This window comes from Artibeus jamaicensis, unplaced genomic scaffold (genome assembly GCF_021234435.1).
Source record: "Artibeus jamaicensis isolate MK-2021 breed Jamaican fruit bat unplaced genomic scaffold, CSHL_Jam_final contig_548, whole genome shotgun sequence".
Lineage (NCBI taxonomy): Eukaryota > Metazoa > Chordata > Mammalia > Chiroptera > Phyllostomidae > Artibeus > Artibeus jamaicensis.
The window spans coordinates 17,616,151-17,637,993 of record NW_026521883.1 but is presented as its reverse complement, the minus strand read 5'-3'; the positions used below and the strand labels follow the sequence as shown (position 1 = coordinate 17,637,993).

The 21,843-nt window shown below is 37.5% G+C and overlaps 1 protein-coding gene across 2 annotated transcripts in view; it reads left to right on the top strand.

Moving 5' to 3' along the window:
- Window positions 1–21,843, top strand: part of UNC13C (unc-13 homolog C) — a 491,690-nt gene that overhangs the window by 324,062 nt on the left and 145,785 nt on the right. For both annotated transcript variants that reach the window (XM_053670097.1, XM_053670096.1), the window contains one exon: window positions 6,253–6,338. In XM_053670097.1, the coding sequence (XP_053526072.1) occupies window positions 6,253–6,338 (86 nt within the window). The remainder of the gene's footprint in view (window positions 1–6,252; window positions 6,339–21,843) is intronic.

The following is a 21,843-nucleotide window of genomic DNA, read 5'->3' as shown; positions in this document are numbered from 1 at the left end:
AAATTCCATACTGTTTTCCACAGTGGCTATACCACCAGTCTGCATTCCCAGCAACATTGTGCTAGGGTTCCCTTTCCTCCACAGCCTTGCCAGCACTTGTTGTTTGTTGATTTGTTTGATGGCCACTCTGAGTGGTGTGAAGTGGTATCTCATTGTGGTTTTAATTTGTATCTCTGATGGCTAGTGATGCTGAGCATCTTTTCATATGTCTCTGGGCCCTCTGTATGTCCTCCTTGGAGAAGTATCTGTTGAGGTCCTTTGCCCATTTTTTAATTGGGCTCTTTTTCTTCCCAGAGTGGAGTCATGTGAGTTCTTTACATGTTTTGGAGCTCAGACCCTTGTTGGCGTATCATTAGCAAATATATTTTCCCATATTGTTGATTCCCTTTTCATCTTGCTGATGTTTTCTTTAGCCATGCAGAAGCTTTTTATTTTGATGAGATCCCATTTGTTTATTCTTTCCTTTATGTCCTTTGCTCTTGGGGACATATTGGCAAAAATATTGCTGCATGGAATATCTGAGGTCTTCCTGCCTACGTTCTCCTCTAGGACTCTTATGGTATTGCAACTTATGTTCAAATCTTTTATCCATCTTTTTCTTTTTAGTTTTCATTTATTTATTTTTTAGAGAGGCAGAGAGGGAAAGAAACATCAATGCATGGTTGCCTCTCACACACCCCTTACTGGGAACCTGACCTGCAACCAAGGCATGTGCCCTAACTGGGAATCCAACCTGTGACCCTTTGATTCACAGGCCAGCACTCAATCCACTGAGCCACATCAGCCAGGGCTAAGTCTTTTATCCATCTTGAGTTTATTTTGTCTATGGTGGTAAGTTGGTGGTTAAGTTTCTTTTTTTTTTTGCATGTAGCTGTCCAGATCTCCCAATACCATTTTTTGAAGAGACTATTTTTACTCCATTTTATGCTTCTGCCCCCTTTGTTGAATATTCATTGAATGTAGAGATTTGGGTTTGTTTCTGGGCTCTCTATTCTGTTCCATTGATCCATGTGTCTGTGCTTATGCTAGTACCAGAGTGTTTTGATTACAGTAGCCTTGTAACATAGTTTGATATCAGATATTGTGATCCCTCCTACTTTGCTCTTCTTTCTTAAAATTGCTATAGCTATTCCAGGTTGTTTATGGTTCCATATAAATTTTTGAAATGTATGTCCTATATCTTTGAAATATGTCACTGGTATCTTAATAGGGATTGCATTGAATCTATAAATTGCTTTGGGTAGTATGGACATTTTAATATTAATTCTTCCATTCCATGAGCATGGTATATGCTTCCATTATTTGTGTAGGCTTTTATAAATTCTCTTTATAAGATTAAGAATGTTTCTTTTAGTTCCTAATTTTTAGAGCTTTTTAAAAAAATCATAAATGCATGTTGAAGTTTATAAAATACCTTTTTGCATCTATTGAACTGGCAAAAAGTTTTTCTCTCTAGTCTTTCAATATGATAAATGACAAGGATTTATTTTGCATGTTGAACCAATATTGCATTTTTGTTATAAGACTCTTTTTGTCGTGATGTATGGTGCTGACTAAAAAGTCTTTTATGTTTTTTCCATAAAATAAAAGACACATTTAAAATTTTTTCACCAATAACTTTATTGATTTGGGTATTTTGAGTATGTTGGCTATCTCCCACTATTGGTTTTTAGTGGGTAGAGGCCAAGGGTGCTGCTAAACATCTTTCAATGCATAAGACAGCCCCGCGGCAAAGAATTATTTGGCCAAAATGTCAATGTACCAAGAAACTTTGCAAACCACTTTTGACACGTTCATTCATAGCACCTTCTTCGTACACTGCACAAATCTTTATTTGCATTTCAGTTGCATTTTTACCTTTCTTGAAATAATAAAGCATAATATGCCAAAATGTTGTGCATCTTCTTGCATTTGGAGTATTAAACTGACTGCACAAAAATTTACCAATTTTGATAAGTTTTTTTAAAAATGCATGCTGATATGACAGCTTTTGCAATATAATGTAGCAAAATTGTTTGAAGTGAAGTTAAAGACAACAAAGCACTATTAGAGCCATCATATGGAAAAAAGTAAATAAACATTTAGGCCAACCCAATATTATCCTTTTTTACATATTACAGGATTTAATTTGCCATTTAATTTTTTTGTATCAAGCTGATGTAAATGAATATGTTCTCACTTTATTCTTAATTCAATAAATTTAAATTAATAAATTTGCTTATTTTATGAGCTTAAACTCTTCTCATTTCACTTACAATTCTGTTGTTATATATATACTACAAAAAAGTTAATATACTATAAATTGTGTGATATAAGTAGCTATCCACAAATAAAACTTTTGAAATAAATCACTAGCCTAAGGTTATTTTTATATCAGAGTAAAATTTATTGTTGAAAACTAATTTTGTATAATTCAGTTTATATTAATTTTTTGATCATACATTTGAGTGTAAATACTTGATAAATGTACATCTGCAATTAAGTTTTGAAATACCAATCAACATTATTATATAAATTGATAGATAGCAATTAGTAAAGAATATTCAATAAAATATCTCTCTCATTTGGTGGAAAATTGGAGTAGAATGTTTCATGTAGTGTGTGTGGTCTTTTCTTATTTTAAGTCATATCAGGTCATATTTCCTTAGGTAACAATTTCTATCCCATTCAAAATTGTATTATGCTTTTTTATTTCTTTTATTTATTTTTTATTTAATTATTTTCAAGTACAGTTTTCTGTCTTTTATTCCCATCCCAGCCCATCCCCTCAGTGCTCCCCACCTCCCTCCCATTTCCACCCCCCTTAGCTGTTGTCCATGTGTCCTTTATACTAGTTCCTCTAAATCCCTCCCCTTTTTCCCCTGAAATTCCCTCACCTCTCCCCTCTGGTCGCTGTACCCCTGTTCTCTATTTCAGTGTCTTTGTTTTTATTTGGCTTGCTTGTTTGTTTTGTTGTTTAGCTTCCTGTTAAAGGTAAGATTATATGGTATTTGTCTCTCAACACCTGGCCTATTTCACTCAGCATAATGCTTTCCAGTTCCATCCATGCTGTTGCAAAGGGTAGGAGCTCTTTCTTTCTTTCTGCTGAATAGAATTCCATTGTGTATATGTACCATAGTTTTTTGATCCATTCATTTACTGATGGGCACCTAGGTTGCTTCCAGCTCTTGGCTATTGTAAATTGTGCTGCTGTGAACATTGTGGTGCATAGGTTCTTTTGGATTGGTGTTTTAGGGTTCTTAGGATATAATCCCAGCAGTGGAATTGCTTGGTCAAAAGGCAGGTCCATTTTTAGTTTTCTGAGAAAATTCCACACTGTTTTCCATAATGGTTGTACCAGACTGCAATCCCACCAACAGTGAACTAGGGACCGCTTTTCCCCACAACCTCTCCGACATTTGTTGTTTGTTGCTTTGTTTATGATAGCCATTCTGACTGGTGTAAAGTGGTATCTCATTGTGGTTTTTAAAAATATATATTTTATTGATTATGCCATTACAGTTGTTCTATCTCCCCCCTTCATTCCCCTCCACCCTGCACACCTCCTCCCCCACCATTCCCCCCCTTTAGTTTATGACCACATGTCTCAAGTTCTTTAGATTCTATATTTCCCATACTATTCTTGCCCTCCCCCTATTTTCTACCTACCATCTATGCTACTTATTCTCTGTACCTTCTCCCCCTTCTCCTCCTCCCACTCCCCTGTTGCTAACCCTCCATGTGATCTCCATTTCTATGGTTCTGCTCCTGATCTAGCTGTCCTCTTAGTTCGCTTTTGTTTTAGGTGTGGTTCTTAATAACTGTGAGTTTGCTGTCCTTTCACTGTTCATCTTTTTTATCTTCTTTTTCTTAGGTAAGTCCCTTTAACATTTCATATAATAAGGGCTTGGTGATGATGAACTCCTTGAATTTGACTTTATCTGAGAAGCACTTTATCTGCCCTTCCATTCTAAATGAAGGCTTTGCTGGATAGAGCAATCTTGGTTGTAGGTCTTTGGATTCCATGACTTGCAATACTTCTTTCCAGCCCCTTCTTGCCTGTAAGGTCTCACCTGAGAAATCCGCTGACAGTCTGATGGGAACTCCTTTGTACGTGACTGTCCCTTATCTCTTGCTGCTTCTCGGATTCTCTCCTTCATTTTAATCTTGGCTAATGTAATGATGATGTGCCTTGGTGTGTTCCTTCTTGGGTCCAACTTCTTTGGGACTCTCTGAGCTTCCTGGATTTCCAGGAAGTCTATTGCCTTTGCCAGATTGGGGAAGTTCTCCTTTATTATTTGTTCAAATAAGTTTTCCACTTCTTGCAGTTCCTCTTTCCCTTCTGTTACCCCTATAATTCGGATGTTGGAATGTTTAAAGATGTCCTGAAGGTTCCTAAGCCTCTCCTCTTTTTTTTTTTGAATTCTTGTTTTTTCATTCTTTTTTGTTTGGTCATTTTTTTCCTCTTTCTGGTCCCCTCCTTTGATTTGAGTCCCAGCTTCCTTTCCATTACTATTGGTTTCCTGTGCATTTCCATTCATTTCTATTAGTTTAGCCCTCATATGTTCCTCTAATTTGTAACTAAAATCAACCAGTTCTGTGAGCATCCTGATCACCAGTGTTTTGAACTGTGCATCTGAAAGTTTGGCTATTTCTTGGTCACTTAAATTTATTGGCTATGGGGCTCTGAGTTATTCTTGAGCCATGTTTTGATCTGTTCTCGCCTGTTACGTATAAGGAGCAGAGCCTTAGGTGTTCACCAGGGTGGGGCCACCCATGTCGCTGTTTTGTGATGCTGTATATGGGGGTGGAGTCAGAGAGGGACAATAGTGGCCCCCTCTGCTGCTTCCCACCACTGGGGTCTGTATGGTCTGTCTCACCGCTCGCTCCTTCACAGGTTTATCTGAGCGCAAATGTGTGACCAAGGTCAGCCCTCAGTGAGTCCACCACCTTGTGCCCTAGTGGGTCCGCCCACTACTCCATACCTGGAATCCGCCTATGGCTGCCAATGTGCCTGTGTCTCGCACCCGGGTCAATCCGGTGGAACTTTCCTGCCTGACCCATCTCTGCTGCTGGCTCTGCCCCTCTTACCAGTTTGGCTGAAGGGTTCCTTTTTGTCAGACTTCCATGTAGTTCAATTTTCTGTGGTTTGGCTGTGTTTTCGTTGCTAAAACTTTGTTGTTTTTAAACTTGGTTGTGCGAGGAGGTACAGTGCTTCCACCTACACCTCCATCTTGGTGGAAGTCCTTTCATTGTGGTTTTAATTTGCATCTCTCTGATAGCTAGCAATATTAAGCATCTTATCATATGTCTCTGGATTGTCTGTATGTCCTCCTTGGAGAAGTGTCTGTTCAAGTCCTTTGCCCATTTTTTAATTGGGTTAGGTGTCTTCTTAGAGTGATGCTTTTTTTAAAAAATTTGGACCCCAAAATATAAGTGAATCTGAGAGCTGTTTTTTCCTTAATATATATGTTGTGTGTGCATATCATATATATATATGTATGCATGTATTATATTTGTATATATAGCATACATATGCATGCATTGTGTATATAGTAATATTTATTAGAAAAGAAAATGCTGTTGGTTTTACATATTGGTGTGGAGTGAGTATTCACAAGGCAATGAAAAGACTTGGTTGTTATATTCACTGGGCTCATATTACAAGGAGCATTTTTACAAGATTAAAACACATACAAGCAGTATGTACATACTGAGCAGCAGTAGGAATCTTGTCTTTAGCCAAAGCTTGTTTAATCTAAAACACAGACCTGCCTAGGATCTGTAGTCCTGATTAATGGTGCACCATTAATAAAGATTGAAAGCATTCAAACTTGCCTCAAGGAAAATTGTTGACAGATGAGTGTAAGGTGTTTTTGGTATTGTATGGTATCTGCTAGTCAGATTCATCTGATATGCATTTAAAATTGAAATGTATGAAGATAGAGTATATAATAAAACTGAAGAGGCTCTTCAGGCACAAACAAAAAAAACAAGTTCTAGGACATCCATTGGGAGCTACAGGCCCCATGATGTTGGCACCAATCTGATCGACTCGAGTCTATTTTCCAGACACCCAATATGTTATATCACCACATTCTGGTGTGTAGTTTTTTTTCTACCCAGGCAAGTTCATAAAGAGAAATCACATAAAGAAAAATGTTCATGATCTACATAATAATTACAAGATATATATGTAATGTGAGATATTTAGGGGGGAGTTTAGGCACAGTCTTCTTTTTGGTACACTAATAGGTATGTGTTTGGTTTTAGGTTTCCTCAAGAACTGAACATGGGGAAAATAAGTGCTGAAATCATGTGGACCCTTTTTGCTCAGGATATGAAATATGCACTAGAAGGTAATTACAAATATCTATTCTTACTAGACCACCTGTTTTAGTGAAATAATGATTTCATGTTCTTGGTTTTAAATGTAAGAAATTGGTGGATTAAAACATTTATTGTCTTGTGTGCTAGTTCTATTCATAATTTGGTGAAGAGCCTTCATAGTGTTTTCCATAGTGACCGCGCCTGTGTACAGCCCCAGCCGCTGTGCACAAGAGCTCCCTCTTCCCCATGCGCTGCCCAGCACTCATGGATTTATTGCTGATAGGCATTCTGGCAGGTGTGCGATAGTGTCTCAGTGGGGTCTTAGTTTGTGTTTTCCTGATCATTAGCGATATTGAGCATCTTTTCATATGTCTTTTGGCCATCCATGTGTCCTCACTGAAGAAATTTCTATTCACATTTTCTGGCCATTTTTAAATCAGATTTTTTTGGTAATAAGTTCTGTAAGTTCCTTATGTAGTTTGGGTGTTTAGCCTTTATTGGATGTATCATCATGAGAAAAAAAGAAAAACACTGTTGTGAATAATTTGGTTCTAAAATGCATTTCCACATTGTAGGAAGATAAATTTCTCAAAGTACTTAAAAGCAATAAGATGTGTCAAATGGTCAAAGTTACAGGATCATAGTGAATATTTCACTTGTAGGATAATGCTCAGATGCAGGACTACTTTATGTAGCTTATTTACTAAAGCAGGCCATATTGAGAGTTCGGATGAGGAGTATGAGTCCAGATATGCAACTGCATGAGCTTGGAAATGGTATCTCAGGCTAGACAGGTTAAAATCTGTACAAAGCTTGCGCAAGGACAACAGCAAGGCTCCCCACCAGAAACTTCACTTCAAATGAATCCAAATCATACAATATAAAGCAAGGGAGATACAGCTCTGAGTTTAAAAAGTCTATAAATATTCTATGAGCACTCACATATTTACAGTTAAAGATAGAACCATAAACCAGTTTATGGTTTCTGTCCTCTAGGAACTTATAGCCTAGTAGAAAATTGTCTTTGCACTTAGGAGATATATATTGAGCCCCAAGAAGCTAAATTCATATAACTACACTCAGTTTGGAGGATATAACAACAAACAAGAAAGCTGCGGTCCCTGGATGCAAGATTATGGAGAACAGCCACAGGTATGCAGACAGTTGCCATAGGGGGTGATCAGGGCTGATGGCAATGGCGTGTCTGGAGGAGAGGGACCTGAGTCAGACCTGGCAGCTTTCTAGGGAACTTCCTCTGAGGAAGTGTTATCTTGACAGAGACCTGAAGTGTAAGTAGTAGTGAGTTTGGGGAAGAGAGAAGCAAGAAACATTTCTGTCTTGTCCTAGTAAAGGACAGAACCTTAGCAATTACAGTGACTGAAAGATGAATTTGAGAATAGAGAACTTGGCAGGCCTGAGCAGCCAGAAGCAGCAAGGGGTGAGCCTGGGGAAATTGACAGGGATGGATATTGCAGGGCCTTGCAATCTGCGGTGAAGAATGTGTGTCTCTGCTTAGAGAAATGATGGACTGACTATAAAGGGACTTCATCAGGGACATGTCTTTTCAGACTGGCAATTTAGAAAGAGCATTTTGACTGCAGTATGGAAAATAGATTAATGGGGTAAGACTGGTTCAGGGTTTGTGCTCCTCGTGCCACTGTTTTTTAGCATTGCTAAGTGTGAGCTTGTTGCTAGGGCACACAGAAGGAACATGCAGAAGTTTTCCTTATTCGAAAAGAAAGGTACACAGTAGATTATAGTATCTACTATTCTGGTAAAATCTGAGTCTACTATCCTGCAAACAGAGGTTTGTCTTATCCTTAAGATTACCCCAGAACTTCTCAGAGGGGCAACTCTGCATTCTGCAATGAAGTGGTCCTTTTCTGTTGTTTGAATCAGTCCTGCTTTTTTCTACCTCTCTCTCTGCCTCCTAACAGCCACATCCTTTTACACCACTCTACTCTGATTCTTTCTTTGGAATCCAACAAATCTCTTAAGCCAGACAGGAACAACCAGTCCACTGGGCCAGTGAATTTCTTCAGAGAGCATTTATTCCCTAAGTCCTATTCCCCACACACTCCCCTGCCCTCCTCGTATGTCTATCAGGCACCTCATAATTTATAGGGTCAATACAGAAGTCTAAATCTCCCTGTCAAAACCTGCTTCTTCCCTCTACCTGCCACATTTTCCTGCTGCAATTACTGACACCATGATTCATGCAGTTACTTAAGTCAAACATGTAGGGTTATGGATTCCTTTATTTTCCCTGGCATACTAAGTTTATTCCAGCTCCAGGCTTTACGCCAGGTGGTCCACTGCCTGGACTTCTCTTTCCACCAGTCTTTGCAAGCAACTGGGTAGGGCTCAGCTTCATGTCACCGTCTCAGGATCGAAAGCCATTCCCAGGCCTAACCTTATTTGAATCCTTAGCAACTGATTACTATTTTTTTATTTACTTCTGTATGTTTGTCTTGTTTAGCAAATATTTCTAATCAGTCTTTCTCACCATAATATAAAATTTTGCTTATGATTTTTACAAACATATCTATATTGACTAGAACAATACATTAAATATAGAAGCTACTTAGTAGCTATTTGTTGAATAAAAAGGTTACCAGTGGAATGACCAGTTGGTAATTTCAACTCAGTGGAGTAGTGAAATAAGTAACAGAGAAGGTTTCACTTTGGTCTTCTTTTCTAATGTGACCTTGGGAATTTTCCAAGAGGTCATTGTCCTCACCTGGGAATTTGAAGGTTCACATTGTGTCGTTGGACTGGGCTTTGCCCACACTTCTGAGAAAAATGATTGTTTGAAACTATTCCAAGGTGGTCTGCTTGCCGGTGCTCATTTTGTCTGAGCAGGACATATATCTTTGCTTACATAGTAACATGTGTGCAAATACCAGATATTTTATGTTACCTTTACTCATAAAAATATGTATTAATATAAGTGTAATATTTATGTTAAGAAATATAAATTTCAAATATTTAGTATTTGTTTGAGACAACAGTGAAATTAGAAATGCTATGTGTAAAGGCTCTATAACAGATCAGACACTTGTTGATTATAGATCAATAATTCTGTGCAATAGAATTTTGTCCAAAATACTAAGATTGTATCATCAAAAATCAGGTCAAAAATCAATGGTAATTAATAATTTTGTGACTCTATTAGTTTTTTTGAAGACAAGAATCTCCTCGAGAATTTTTTGATTAGTTTGACTTCCTAACAGCCATTTCATGTTTCATTCTCTACCAAACAACTCACCTACATGTGCATATTCACACACATTTTCAGGAAGTCATGTCAGGGAGTAACTTCAATGGCAGCTCATGGTTTACGGATCTTACACAGATGAGATGGCTTTTGAGTGCAAGGATTGTATTTGTCATTTTTATATTCATTGACTCTTAGTAGAAACTCAGTATGTGCTTGTTCATATGAATTGAATTGCAAATGCGACAACCCCATACAAAGAACCTTGGAGACAAGGCCTGAACACTTGCCATGTTCAAACATAAGATGTGTAGTATTGCAAGAGATCCCACTCGGGGAAAACCCACTTTCAGAAAGCTTTGTCACTGTGAGGTGTGCAGCTTTGGACACTTCATGCGTAACCTCTCCAAAGTTTGGTTTCCTTTCCTATAAAAAGTGCTAAAGTTCCCAGGTTGGTTTGAGAATCACCTGACACATTTACTACTGCACTTTGCAAACTCTAAATCACTGTGCTAACTGGGAAGAGAACATTGTTATTATTATGTAAGAGAAGAACATTCTGTTAGTTTCAAACCAGTCTCCTTTAGGGGTCATATAAAGTTTAAACCCCTAGGAGAGTGTTCACAAATGCATGTGAATCTGTCCACTACCTCTCCCTCCTTCTCTTTCACCATCTCAGTCTAATAGTTGGCTTCAATAAATGTACTTACTGCACCCTTTTTAAAAATGTGGCATGAATAATTATTAAAGAAAATGAAGACTCAGAATACCTCACAGAGTGGAGAGCATATACTTAAAAACACTCCTCTGGCAGGCTCTTTGCACATTAATAGGAATGTTCTTACTCTCTATTTGTTTTCAAGCATGTTGTTAAAATCACCGGGTGGTGGAGTAGTGCTTTAGGCTATTGACCTAGAAAGACCCTGTGTTTTAATTATATAGTTCGAGCTACAAAGTTCATTTTGTGATTAAAGTATCTGATGAAGTCAAGTGGATGGACAACAGCCAGATAGAATTTATGGACTTGCAGATGTGCGATGCAGCTCTTTGCTTTACTTCATGAACTCAGCAGCTGTGACAACAGAAATAATCTAATTTGAAGAATGAAACATCATTTCCTCAACTAAGCTGTCCGTATGAGACAGCTTGTTTTGTTTACAGTTTTCCCATGAATCACCTTCAAGTTTAATAAACAGTAATTGATGTGATCACTGTGGTGAAAACTTCTTGAATGAAACCAGAATAAATTATTTTACAGATTTTTTAAAAAAGATGTACACTGTATATAAAAAGGGAATATAGAAAAATTTTAAAGGCTCACGTAAGATATTTAATAGTGAAATAAAGTTAGTTTTGCAGAATTTTTTTCAAAAAATTTATTCTCATTGTCTGCTCTGGCAGATACTAACATGGACCTCGTATAATTTAGGCTTAGATTTAAGTTCAGACTCTGATGATTTCCATTTCCATTTTAGCTATAATTTTGGAGAATTTATGGAATAATCAATAAGGTTCAATTTCAATATTAGCAAAAGAGGTACAAAAACACCTTCTCTACACAGTTATTATAAGGAGAAAGAAAGACACAGACAGGCATGCAGGTGAGAGGAGATAGCTTCCTTGTACATAATGGCTAGTATTTGTTGAGCATTTATTATGAGAATTTTGAAGATTGTAATTTAGTGTACAAGAACTTGGAGGCAACTTACAGTACCATCAAGATGTCTAGATGCCTATAAGTGATGGAAATGTTTGTCAATTCCAATTGACTGCAGGTATTGCATTTGTCACCTTGGCATCCACAGAACTTCAGTGCCTGCCGATTCTTCAATCAGGCCATTCCTGTTCGAGGTGCTCCTTATGTAACATATAACTGTCTTCAAAGTCTTTATTAGAAAAAAAAAACCTTGGTAAGCTTCAAGATAGCAGCCAGGCGATGAACCCACAAAGTTTCAAACAGTTTCTAATTAATAATTTTGTACAAGAGTGTTTGGGAATCCTTAAAACACTGATTTTTAAGTTGGCATTTATAGTGTGGCTTCAGGTTGTGTTCTGAAATTGCATCTACCCTTAGGGGCAGGTGTGATGGGAGAGGGGTGTCTGAGGCATTTTCCAAGTTCCCGGATACATTTTGAAGAGATAAATGAAAGTCACATAAAAATGACTTATGTGACTCAAGCAAAAAAATGATTGTTTTGCTTAAGTAACTCAGGCAGAGGTAGAATTAATTATAATATGTAAAACACAATCATATTAAACCTAGTATCAGTCAAGTCTCCCAAGTAAGTGCTCCTGAAACTTCAGTGGGTGCACTGGTCACCCGGGAATCTCGTTAGAAGGCAGGTTCTGAATGAGTACATCTGTGTGTGTGTGTGTGTGTGTGTGTGTGTGTGTGTGTGTGTGTGTGTGTGTGTGTACGTACGGGGGAGGGGGTGATTTCTTCCTTTCTGACAAACTATGAGATGATGCTCAGGCAGCTGGTTGACCTACTACATACTAAGTAGCAGCAACGCTTTAACACTGTTGTTAAAGCAATGTATTAGTTCTGGACATTCTATCTTTTTATCACAAACTGCCATCCGTCACTTAGTGATGTTGGACCTCACCAGTATGTGAAGATTCTCAGATTGCCCTTGTAATTTTTCTCATCTCATCATCCCAATAAGCATGACTATCGCCATTAACGTTGCCTCACAGTTTTTATGCACTATCTTCTTGACTTACAAATTTGAATATGCATATATCAAATACCTTCAGAAAGTTCTTTACCCTTTTTATATATATTTTAGGCCCTTGTTTCAAAGAAGTGTGCTCTCTTTCCATTGCTGTTTACCCAGACAGGTCTCAGGCTACCCTGTACATTTAAGATCATTGCCCTTGACTTGTAGCCACAAAGACAATGAGAACATAAAGTCATGGTCACATCTCTCCCAATCTTGCTGACTGCCTTGGCTGTGCCAAAAGAACTGACTTTTTCTCCCCTGAGTGTCTCTGGCCCCACTTAGGGTATTCTCACGCTTCACATCTTTCTGGCCGACCTCATATTTGCTCCACCTCACACCTTTTATCTTTCTGGTCTACCTATCAGCAGGTTTCTGCTGACTGTTAAGTCTGTGCTCATATACCACTGGTTGTCATTTATCTAGATCCTCATTATTTGGTAGAAGAGATTGGATTCTGACTAATATCTACAATGAGTAAAAGCTCCCTAGGAACAACCAATTTCTTTTCTCCTATTTCTTACTTTCAGTCTGTTTTTCACTTTATCAGAATGACAGACATTCAGCCTCTGTTCATGTCACTGGATGGAGCAGAGATTCGTAGTGCTGTGGCGCGCACCTGTCTGGCCTCCTTTTCTTACAGCAGCATTTCTCAACCTGCTCAGTGTTTCTCCCCTGATCCAACATACATCAGAGGTACGGAAACTGCCATGAGTAACAAGGATGTTGGTGTTTCTTAGTCGAGAGAGGGAAGGCAGATGGTGTTCCCTCATCCTAGTGAGAATTATCAATATTACTCTTGTCCAGAAACAAAATACTGTTGAAAGACTCAAAGAAATAACACAATACTCATATATGAAATATTAGCTTTTAGTGGATAATGTCTTATACCTGAAATAAATACTATTCTGTATGTCATATGATTAATAAGTCATTTTCCTAGTCTTAAGGTTATTTGCTAAGATTTAGGTATTTTGGCCTTGACTATTAGAATACCACAGAAATAGTTAAACATGACTTTAGTAAACTTCCGTATTCCTGATATTATAAAACAGCATCATAATCAATCCAATGGCCTAAGCTAAAAATTGGGAGGTCATGGTGACCTCTTTCTCTCTTCAGCATCTAATTAGCAAACCTGTACTATAAGCTCTGTATCTGAAACTTTTCTAAATAATCGTCTTCCTACATTTCTTGTGGCTATCCTTGGTCAGACATGTCCCCTTTCATCTTCCACCTTCAGTGATGTAGTTCTTTCTTTGGAGATGCCTCCCTGACCACTGAATGGAGTCCCAATTTCTTAGCATAGCCTAGACCAGTACCCTACTCTCCTTTCTGTACCTCATTTTAGCCCCAGTGCTGATATGTTCCCATACACATACTATATATCCTAGCTACACCCAACTATTTAGCATTCCCCTGAAATCCTTACGTAAGTTTCTGCCTCGGGAAGTTGTGCATTATCCCCCCACCCCACCCAGACTTTTCCTTACTTGCCATTCCTAGCAAAGACATGTGTTCTTCAGAGTCCAATTCACATGTTACTTCTTCTGTGAAGTTTCCCCGAGATTCTCAAAGAGAGAAATAAGTATTTCTTCGCTATCCTCCCATATATTTCCTATTATAACATTTTCCTAGTATTGTACTTCATAAATGAAAATGCATTTCTCACAATACCTCATCTTTGTATGAATCTCCCTACTCTCCCCCTGTCTCCAACACTTAGCAGAAAATGTTATAAACCAATGACTGCCTGCATGAATATAAGCCTATACATACAAATAAGAAAAAGCACAGATATAGGTTCCATTCCCAAATTCTAATTTCCTGTCACAATTCAACAGAAGCACAGAAAACTGAGGCAATCATTCATACAAAGGAGAAAATTAGTCTAAGTATGTAGTTTTAACAATTATGTTGTGGTTGTAGCAGCTCTGAGAAGTGTTTTAAAAAACCTGAACACCTTTTATTTACCCACAGAAACTTGTGTGTGTGTTGCTGGGCTGCTAGAACAAAAGGCAGTAGGTTCACAATGAAGTGCCAGCTATTTACGTCCCTGGGAAAGTGTGAAACAGCTCTTCCAGCTCTCCCTGTTCATCAGCCCCTACCTTCTTTTTTGTAACATTCCATTAACTTTTATTAACATATCTTTACACAAAATTCCAAGTCTAGATCAATGGACAACAAAACAAAAATGGTTACTAATTCTTAATGTTTATTACTGCCAGAAATGTAGTTCTATGCATTTAAACGTTTAGTGGCAGAATCACATGAATCAACCCACAAACTGAAATATGATTTCTGGATTAATACATCAATTTAGATGAGACTGTTTATTTGAGAAATCATGTGTTATGTTAGCTCTCCCTCCCCACATATAAAGGCAAGAACAAACTGTATTTACTGGTACTTCTTAAGTTTTCCTGATTCACTAGGCCAGTGGTTCTCAAAATGTGGTTCCCAGACCAGCAGCATCAGAGCACATGTGAAGATGTTAGAAATGGAAATACTTAGGTCTCACCCCAAAACTACTGACTCGGACTGGAGCCCAGCAATCCTTAACATGTCCTCCAGGTGATTCTGATGCATGCTTAAGTGTGAGAACTACTAATCCAGAGACTATATAATCAGCACAGTGCCTTCTTCCACTGTTGTCTGGAACAGACAGTAATTTTTAAGACAGTTAAGTGCCAGTAATATGTCCCTTCAATGAAAGTTAAAGTGGAGGAGCTGGTATGGATGCATTAACCATGCAAGAACAAACCAGGAAAGGAATAAAATCTTTCATGATGCAAATCAATCGTGACTATCAATTTTTTAAAAATTAAGAGGATAAGCAAAGAATTAAAATAATAATACAGAAAAAGAAGAGGATTTAAAAATAATTCTCAAGGAAAAATAGAGAGGAAGGGAATGAACTAGGCCAAGTTTATTAACATGAAACTCAATGGGAGAAAAATGACAAGAAAGATATTAATGACTCAGCCAGGCAGGCATTACCAGCCTTATGTTATAGAAAGTCCATGGAGTAATCACTAACACAGAAGAAAATAAACCTCCATTCCAAAAGAATGAAAAAATTGCTTATTTTGTTTAATCTTTTATTTAAAAGAAAAATAGAATCACATACTGCATTTATGTCAAGTCATTTTTCATTTTTGGCCTTGGAGTAAAATTCCAACAGGGGTGTATAAATTTCCTCTAATGTTCACATCTTTCATTGTCTTTATTATTTTGAATAGAACAAAAGCCAATACATTTTGAAACAGTTAATGCTTTTTTTTGTATCATGGTGTTACAAAAGCCAAATATTATAGTAGTTGGGTAATTAGCTTTATCATTTACTTTTTATTGATCTTATCAGTGTGACATTAACTGGGATTTTGGTAAAACTTTGCATAACAATGTTTTCCATATTTAACTGTTCAGCATGCTTTGTATTGCATTATTCTCCATACAAACAACTGTAAGCCTACTTTGGCTTGCCCTGTGTTTTATGAAGTAAAAGCTTTTATTCCTTTTAAGTAGGATGAATGATCATACTGGTGACAAATCTCAGTTTTATGGCATGAGCTCTTTGCAGGAGTTGACCACAATGACCATGTTCATTCTTTAATACAGGACTGGTGTGTGTAGTTGCTCAATAAATAATCATTGAATGATCATCCAAGCTCACAAAAAATGTGTATACAAGTGCACATGTGTGTTACCTATACAATTCAGAATGATTCTTATCTGGATGAGAGCGAGGGGTTACACATTGTACATACGTTCTCTAGGTTTTCCAGTACATTCTGTACAACAGTACATTTTTCATCACTTTGTCTGTGTTGATACCTGGGTAACAGCATGTAAAGCTTCAGTTCATCACATGCCTTTCCTCAGATAAACCTTTGCGATTCAATCTCAGTCAAAAGCTTCCAAATATGTAACAACCTATTTTACATTAGCAGGCACAGCACACAAAACATATGGTGAAACTCTACTTTTATAAGATAGTGTCAAATTTTAGCCATCAAACAAATTTCCAAACTGGTTAAAAAAAGTTGTCAGGCTATATAATCTGAAGTCTAAAGACATTCTTCTAAATCCCCCATAGCATTTAATGGGGAATTAGAGATCAGTGAGAGTAAATCATGAAAACCAGGGCAAGACCAAGTAAACAGATATGTTCTGGCCCCACTTTGCTCAGCTCATTCTGCCTTTTTCTTCCTACTTCCTGGCCTTATCCTCCCTCTCATCATCTTGAACCATGGGTATTCTTCGATTGCATATACTGAGGTGATTGGGGCATCTTGGTTATCCTTTCCAAAAGATCTAAAATCAAAATAAGGAAGAAAAAGTATTAAAATTAAAAACTGGAGGGGTGGGGATAGCAGATTAATCCTGTTTACACTGGTGAGCTGGATGTGGCCATGTAGGAACAAACATAACAGGAACTAAAGTGGAACTAAAATGAAGCTTACTACCCACCGCTAAACATGCTGTTTTGCAGAGGTAGGGACTCCTGCCTCCTTTCATCTTTACTCTGTAGGAAAGTGTCAGTGTTAATTTAAATGACCTAAATGGAAAGCAGGGAGCCCTTTCACACCTACAATAAATGCATTTCTCAGTTTCCTTGTTTTTTCACTGTCTCCTTTCCCAATCAGATAGTTAGGCTGGAACTACTTGTTTTGAATTTTTGCAACAGACAGAAAAGATAAGTTGTGTGTACAATTAATCGAGAACATGCTGACTGAAATAATTGGCTTCTAAATAACAGGATGAAAGATGGGCATTCTGGATTGCTTGTAATGCTATTATTCATCTTAACACTTAACCATCCACTAACTCACCTTATAATCTATTTCAGTAAAAGACAATTAAAATATGTTGACCCCAGTAATATATTGTGTTCCTTTAATAGAAATTAGTATATCAAAGCAGGATGTAATTAACTGGTCGGCCACTTTCTGTGGGTCCTTCAATTTCTAACTCAAAGTAATTACATGGCAACAACAGGCCTGAGCTAACTCAGGCTATGGATGTGGTCTCTCTAGCACTACAGGCAAATGCATTTGCCAGGCATACTCCCATGTGTGTTCTAACATTAAGTTCAATGGTTTTTAATGCTCTCTTCCCACACTAATGTACTTTAGCAAAATATCAGGTAAATGGAAATGATTTTCTTAAAAGGCCAGGGACAAGGATAATTACAACCAAGAGATGGAGTGTTGTCTACTCACACATTTTAAAATTTCATATGACCAGTACATAAGTAGCACATCACAGTCTTCATGGTCATTTTCTCTTTGCCCAACTCAGGCTTTAACAAAAAATACGAGTTGTATCTCACATACATCTGTTATTTATTTGGTTTTAAAATAAAGAACAACAATGGACCCTGACTATTCAAGGGTTTAGATAGGCAACCTGGCCAACTATATCCCTAAAAACCACTGAGCTTTCTCCCATTTTTCTAAGATAGTATCAAAATTAAATTCTTCGTTGACTCATCGGGGCCCCTGTTGTCATCAACATAGTTGGCCTCTAACTATGTTGAGCTTAGTACAGCTCAAGAGTCTTGTGATGTTTTTTCTCTCTGTGCAAGGCAGGACACTGGGTTCTCTTTCTTTCTCCCTCACAGAGCATGGCTATAATAACAGCTGATCAATTTATTTATATCTCAGGTAGTCTCAAAGGGTTAGGAAAGAATAAAATAAGCAGATCATTTCCAGTAGCACTGAGTTAGCAACAGGAAACTATCAGCTGAGGTCTCTAAAAAATGTAAGGTTTAGGGTTATAGTGCATTAGTTATCTATCACTAAGTAACAAATTATCGGAAAACTTCATGAATTAAGACCTAAATAAATATACAGTATTTCTATGGATAACAGGTTCTGGGTTGGGGTCTCTTGTGAGGCTGCAGTTGCTGAACCTTGAAGGGTTGGAGGATCTGCTTCCCAGATGACTCACTCACAAGGCTGTCAAATTTTCATGGGCTGTGCAGGGGAGGCCTCAGTTCTCCCCATTGTGGACGTGTTCACAGACTGCTTGGCCATCCTCATGGTGTGGTACCTAGCTTCTCCCAGAGTTAGCAATGCAAGAGAAAAGGGCAAAAGCTGCAATGTATTTTGTGACCCAGCCTGGGAAGTTACACTCTCTCATGTCTTCAATATCTTCTTGGTCACACAGTCCAGCATATATAGGGTCTAAGGGAGTATATGATGATAATTATGTCAATCTGAGTAATATATTGTGTTTCTTTGATAGAAATGAGTGTATCAGAGTGGGACATTATGAACAGTATCAGAGGACATGGAATCCAAGAAGGGAGGATCACAGGTGTTAACTTGAAGTCTGGCTAACACAATATTTACCTCTCTGGTCATTTCTTTATAATAGTGTACTTTTATATTAGGACAGGTTTTTTAGTGTTTGTGTTGATTTTAAATAAAAGTGACAGTAAACATGAATAAAACCAATTTTCTTCCTTCTATTCCTCTCTTTAAGCCCCTCCCAGTACTACAGAGAAGAGGCTCAACACGAACCAACTCTTGAAATTTTATGAAAATCTTATTTATAGTATGCCAGGTTTCTTATTAGTCTTTCCTCATTTCCTACCACAGCTGCTCTGGGAAAGGGAGTCTGATTCCCTGAGAGGAATGTATGTGTGTGTGTGTGTGTGTGTGTGTGTGTGTGTGTGTGTGTGTGTATTTATATTTATAAAACATTTGTGTATATCCTTCTAGGGATGCATATATAAATACACTGCAGCCCATTTTAGATTTTTTCCCAGGGATCCATGAACTGCAGTTTGACAGTCTAGACTTTCTAGACTGTCTCTTGACTTTCTAGAGAACTGTTTTTTTCCCAGAGCAGCATCACCTGGGAAGGTGTTAGAAATGCAAATTATCAGGCCCCACCCAAAAGAATATACAGATATATTTCTACATTCATAAATTTGCCAATAACTACAAATCATACACATAATTTCTATAATAATATTTGATAATTTGACCCAATTTGGGGACTTTTACATATCTAGTGCTTACTTTTTAAGTACCTATATGGAAATGATATGTTTGAGCATAAATTTTTTTCTCTTAAGACTAATTAAGACATTCCTGGACAATTCTCACATCTCTTGGGCAAGGTATTAAAAGGGGGCATTTGATATGAAAATCTGTGGTAGGTCATAACTGCCAGAAAAAAAAAAGATGGTAAGAATGCAATTAGGAATAAAGTTGCATTTGCTGAAGACAAAGAAATGACTATGCTTATATCAATGTAATGACATAGTAAATGATCACTTACAAGAAAAGTATAAAGCTCTTCTTTTTTCCTCTATTGGCTTACTGGTATTAATCTTTCAGCCATGTCTCATCTGGGAAAAGATAGAAGAAGAAATTAAAAGAAAAAAAGAAGTTATAAAACCTTATTTAGACTTTTCTTCCTTATTAGAGTTTTTGGGGAAAAGTTTAGAAAAATAACACATTGAAAGTAATTGCTAAAATATGCTTAGTGAAACTCAATTTAAACAGGAAATAAAAATATTTAAATATGGCTTTAGGTGCTAATTGCTATACTGCCCCTGGTAGATATTAAAGAAAATGAATTCATGGAGTACACGAGCATTATCTAAACTACTTGACTTTAATTGTGGAACTTGTAAATTCAGTTTCATTCTATCAAATCAAATCAATCACAAGTGCAACAAGGCATGCAGATATAGAGATGAAAATAAAGAATACAAATACTTTCACTTCTGGGGGGTGGATCAATATTTTGGTCAAGAATCTTTGTCTTTGAAGAATGTCCATACCCAGTCAGTGGAATTGTTTTGACAACAAAGGAACTCTGGGCTCTGGGAAGGAGATGCAATTGGTATAAAATCAGCTTTCTAGAAACTTCTGCTAATAAGGAATCCAGTTAACCATATTTTTGTCATTTTGTTTGTTTGTTTGTTTTTTGAGACCTCCAAGGAAAGCACTGAAAGAATACTCTAGATGGTTCTTTTGAGGGTAATTACCAATCATATAGCCTATGAATGATATGTAGAAATGTGACCTGGTTATAAACAGTGAAGGGGAAAGGCACTATCTAACGTCCCTTTCTGCTTTAGACGAGGAGGGCGCTGTGAGCATGGTAGGCAGCATGCACATATGCTTTACCCTGTTAAGAAGCTGCCAATGAGTGGATTGTTGGGAAACCTGAGACTCATACCAATCCCATAAAAATGGGATATTTGAGACAGCAAAAAGAGCTGAATTAAGTCATAAGAAGTGTAAATTTTTAGAAGCTTGATGGAAGACAAAGACAGAGATTATACCTGGTGACTCTCAGATGCCACAGAACTGAGCATGTTGAAGCATGGGGGACACTTAAAAAAGAAAACAACTATTTAATGGGAAAGTTGAGTACGTTGTACTGTGGTTTGGGCTGTCAGCCCTCACTGAAGTTTCATTTCCCCTAGAAACTTCAGTGCACTGTGCATTACTTGCCACTGGAAGAGTTCTTTAAGGATGCTTCAAAATGCTAGTCCTGATACCACAATGAGTCCAACTAGAACAGAGGATGATAAGCTTCACACCTGCCAGGTGCAGCAGGAAATCCCAGCTCTTTCTCTTCCAGCAGACAGCACTGCAGCATGTGAGAGAGTATGAGTGGCGTTACCATATAGTTTATTCTTTTAAAAGGAGAAAGTAAATCTTCTATAGAATTCATACCATCACTATGATGACTGCAAACTTCATCATGGCACTCCACACGACTCACTGTATGGATGGCAAGGGGCCACAACACCAAGGCCAAGGGCCACTGCTGGCTCAGAAGAACCCAAGGGCAAAAAGTAAAAAAAATGAAAACTGGGTACAGGGTGATGGAGTGGAGGTATGTGTGAAGATTCCACAGAGGCAAAGAGAGGAAACCAATAGTAAGACATGTGCAAGCAAGAAAATTCCAAGGATAAGAGAATCACAACTCAGGTATAGGACTGAAGAAGTATTGTATCATCTTGTGCTCATAAGAAAAATGTACAGGTACAACCAAGTATGAGAGATCCTAGTAGACCCAAATACAAATGAGGCCTAGGACATTTGGTTATTCTTTTCTCAAGAATTGTAGTCCCTCTTATTGATACCATTCAGGAGAATTTCTTCATTACCCAAGAAGTTGGTCTGGATCACTTACCTTTGCGTGGTCCCCTATGGAACATGAGATTAAAACTCCAGAACTACTTTGGTACACACAGTTATATAATCTAAGCCCCACTATGTCTGAAAATATCTCTCTTGCACTTGAATGACAACTTGGTTATGTATATAATTTGAGGGTCATACTTATTTTCAGAACTTCTCTATTGACTTGTGGTATTCAGGATTATAACAGAAGAATGTAAGACCAGAATGCTTTTTCTTCTTTGTACACAATATGTTGCTTTTTAGCCTAGATGCATATTAGATTTTTAAATATATTTCAAAGATTGAAAATAATGTCAAAGGATTATTTTCATTATTAATTTTGACTGGTCCTCAATGGGTAATAGTTAACAGTTCTTCAGTCATATGCTTCCTTCCTTTTGTTTGGCCACATGTATCCCATCTTAAAATCTCTTAG